General features: G+C 63.4%; 1 protein-coding gene across 1 annotated transcript; it reads left to right on the top strand.

Moving 5' to 3' along the window:
* The first annotated feature begins 201 nt into the window (after window positions 1-201).
* LBX1 (ladybird homeobox 1) lies at window positions 202-2,544 on the top strand. Its single transcript, XM_004579943.3, has 2 exons — window positions 202-1,166; window positions 1,739-2,544. Exons 1-2 carry the CDS (start codon window positions 842-844, stop codon window positions 2,257-2,259), a joined length of 846 nt encoding a protein of 281 aa, XP_004580000.1. The 5' UTR covers window positions 202-841; the 3' UTR covers window positions 2,260-2,544.
* Window positions 2,545-2,895: the final 351 nt, after the last annotated feature.

Raw genomic sequence — 2,895 nt, 5'->3', positions numbered from 1 at the left:
GTCAGTTTGGGGTGGGGGCGGTGGCTTTTCAGTCGCCCGAGGTTCGGGTGCAATAAAGGCGCTGCTAATGTAATTTACAAACAGCTCGGGCCGAGCGCGGCGCGCCGCCCGGACTGACAGGCGCATTAGGCAGGCTAATTTCAGCCGGCCCCTCCTACCCCCGGCCCGCTAATTAATGAGCTTCCCAACTTAGAGCCGCCTGCATTGGACAGACAGAGAGTGAAAGAGGGGACCAGAGAGAGGAAGAGAAGGAGAGAGAAGGAGAGGGTGGGGGGTGAGCAAAGAAGAGAAAAGAGGGAGGAGGGAGAGAGGAAGAATAGAGAAAGAAGAGAGAGGAAAGAGAAAGGGAGAGAAAGTGCTACAGCAGGTAATTGATTACTCCTCGATCAAGGCTAACTTGTTAGCAATAGTCAATTGCCCCGTCTCTCCGCCTTCCCTCGCAGTCCGGGATCGGAGCCCTCGCCTCGGCTCTTCCAACTGCCGCCGCCAGGACCCGGGGCCAGGAGCTGCCGCCGAGCCACCTGACACCTTTAAATAGCACCGGGGCTGGCGAAACTGGAGCCCCGCTCGGCGCGCCCCAGCTCCGGCCCCGGATTGCTGGAAGCCCGGGTGGCGGCGGCAGTAGCGGCGCCCGCGTCGGCACTCTCCTCCCGGGGCCCCACGCGACTCTGCCCGCCTCAGCCGCCGAGCTAATCGCCCCCCTCACCCAGCTTGAGCCCTGCCCGGTGCGGCCTCCTTCACGCCAGCCCGCCCGCTCGCGCCGCCCGGCGCCCCAGCTGCCCCGCGGGCTGGGTCCCCGCAGCCCGAGCCACCCCGGCGTGGCCCCCCGAACGAGGCCGCAATGACTTCCAAGGAGGATGGCAAGGCGGCGCCGGGGGAGGAGAGGCGGCGAAGCCCGCTGGACCACCTGCCACCTCCCGCCAACTCCAACAAGCCACTGACGCCGTTCAGCATCGAGGACATCCTCAACAAGCCGTCCGTGCGGAGAAGTTACTCGCTGTGCGGGGCGGCGCACCTGCTGGCTGCGGCAGACAAGCACGCGCCGGGCGGCTTGCCCCTAGCGGGCCGCGCGCTGCTCTCACAGACCTCTCCGCTGTGCGCGTTGGAGGAGCTTGCCAGCAAGACCTTTAAGGGGCTGGAGGTCAGCGTCCTGCAGGCAGCGGAAGGTAGGCGCTACCCCAGGGGGGTCCTCAGTGCCTCCCCGCGACTGGAGCCTAGTGCCTCTGCCCGCTTCCTCCCGCGCCGGCCGCCAGGGCCCTCCAGCCCTAGCCGCCACGGGGAGTGGAGATAGGTGGGACAGTACCTAACCCCTAAATCCTAGGGACCTCTGGGTAGGCCTGAGTCGGGGGTAAATCGAGAGAGGGTGGATACCCCAAGCTCCCTTTCGCTCTTCGGTGCTCCCTGCTCTGCTCCTGGGGGGACCTCCCAGATAGAATGAAGTGCTTGGGAAGGGGTGTAGAATTGGCGTCTACACCGCTGGCAGACCGTGTCTAGGTGGTTCCTCTGCCTCTCCTAGACTACTTTTTGGTACCAACTGGGGGATGGAGGGAAAGGGCAGCAGCCACAAACCATTTTTTCCTGGCGACTTCCAAGAGAGGCCAGAAAGCAGAAGAGATTGGAGAGCAAAAAGCCGATTACAGGCCGCCTAGGGCAGAGAGAGGTGGTTAGCCCTGGGGGTGAGGGCTGGAGTGGGGTCTCCCGCCTGCAGATACAAACCGGTACTGTCATTTTCTCGCAGGCCGTGACGGAATGACCATCTTTGGGCAGCGGCAGACCCCAAAGAAGCGGCGAAAGTCACGCACGGCCTTCACCAACCACCAGATCTACGAGTTGGAAAAGCGTTTCCTGTACCAGAAGTACCTGTCCCCAGCAGACCGCGACCAGATCGCGCAGCAGCTGGGCCTCACCAACGCGCAGGTCATCACCTGGTTCCAGAACCGGCGCGCCAAACTCAAGCGGGACCTAGAGGAAATGAAGGCCGACGTGGAGTCGGCCAAGAAACTGGGTCCCAGCGGACAAATGGACATTGTGGCGCTGGCGGAACTCGAGCAGAACTCGGAGGCCGCAAGTGGAGGCGGTGGGGGCTGTGGCAGAGCCAAGTCCAGGCCTGGTTCTCCTGCGCTCCCCCCAGGCGCCCCGCAGGCCCCGGGCGCCGGGCCCTTGCAGCTCTCGCCTGCCTCTCCGCTCACGGACCAGAGGGCTAGCAGCCAAGATTGTTCAGAGGACGAGGAAGACGAAGAGATTGACGTGGACGATTGAGCAACGCCTTGGTGTCTCCTGCTCGGGGGCTCAGAGCAAGCGCTCCGCAGACCCGCCGCTTCCTGAACCGGACAGCACCGCACCGCCGAGGGGAGCTGGGACCTCCTCTCTGCAACTCTCGCCTCCTCCCCTGTCCCTCGCCCGGACTCAGCTCCTGGAGGCCGCCTCTTCCCTCTCCAAGCAATAAACCCGGGCGGGCCGGCGGGCCGGCCGCCGCACGCGGCCTCCGCCACCCCGAAAGCCCTCACCGTGCTACTCTGTTTGGGTTCTGTACAGATATTTAAAGCCAGTGAGAGGGTTCTTCCCACCACAGCCTCTTGGTTTTGTTTTTGGTTCCTCCTCCCCACCACCTTTTTTTGTATCTCTCAGAGCTCTCCCTGTTTCCGAAGCTTTCGAGCTGCCTGCGGGATTTGCAGAGGGAGAGGCAGGGTGGGGACAGCAAATGCCAACCCCGCCGTTCCAGGCCGAGGAGGGGGTGATCCTGGCTGTTTTGATTTTTCTCTGCATGCGGCGAATGCACCCGGCGCGCTCCCTCTTGGCCTCGCTCTTACGGCTTATGGCAGCTGCCTCTTCCCTTCAGCCTTTTTTACCCCCACCTCGCGGAAAGGGATGAAGATAGCCTGGCCCTGACTTGCA

The sequence above is a fragment of the Ochotona princeps genome, chromosome 13 (genome assembly GCF_030435755.1).
Source record: "Ochotona princeps isolate mOchPri1 chromosome 13, mOchPri1.hap1, whole genome shotgun sequence".
Taxonomy (NCBI): domain Eukaryota; kingdom Metazoa; phylum Chordata; class Mammalia; order Lagomorpha; family Ochotonidae; genus Ochotona; species Ochotona princeps.
This window is presented reverse-complemented; position numbering and strand designations above follow the sequence as displayed.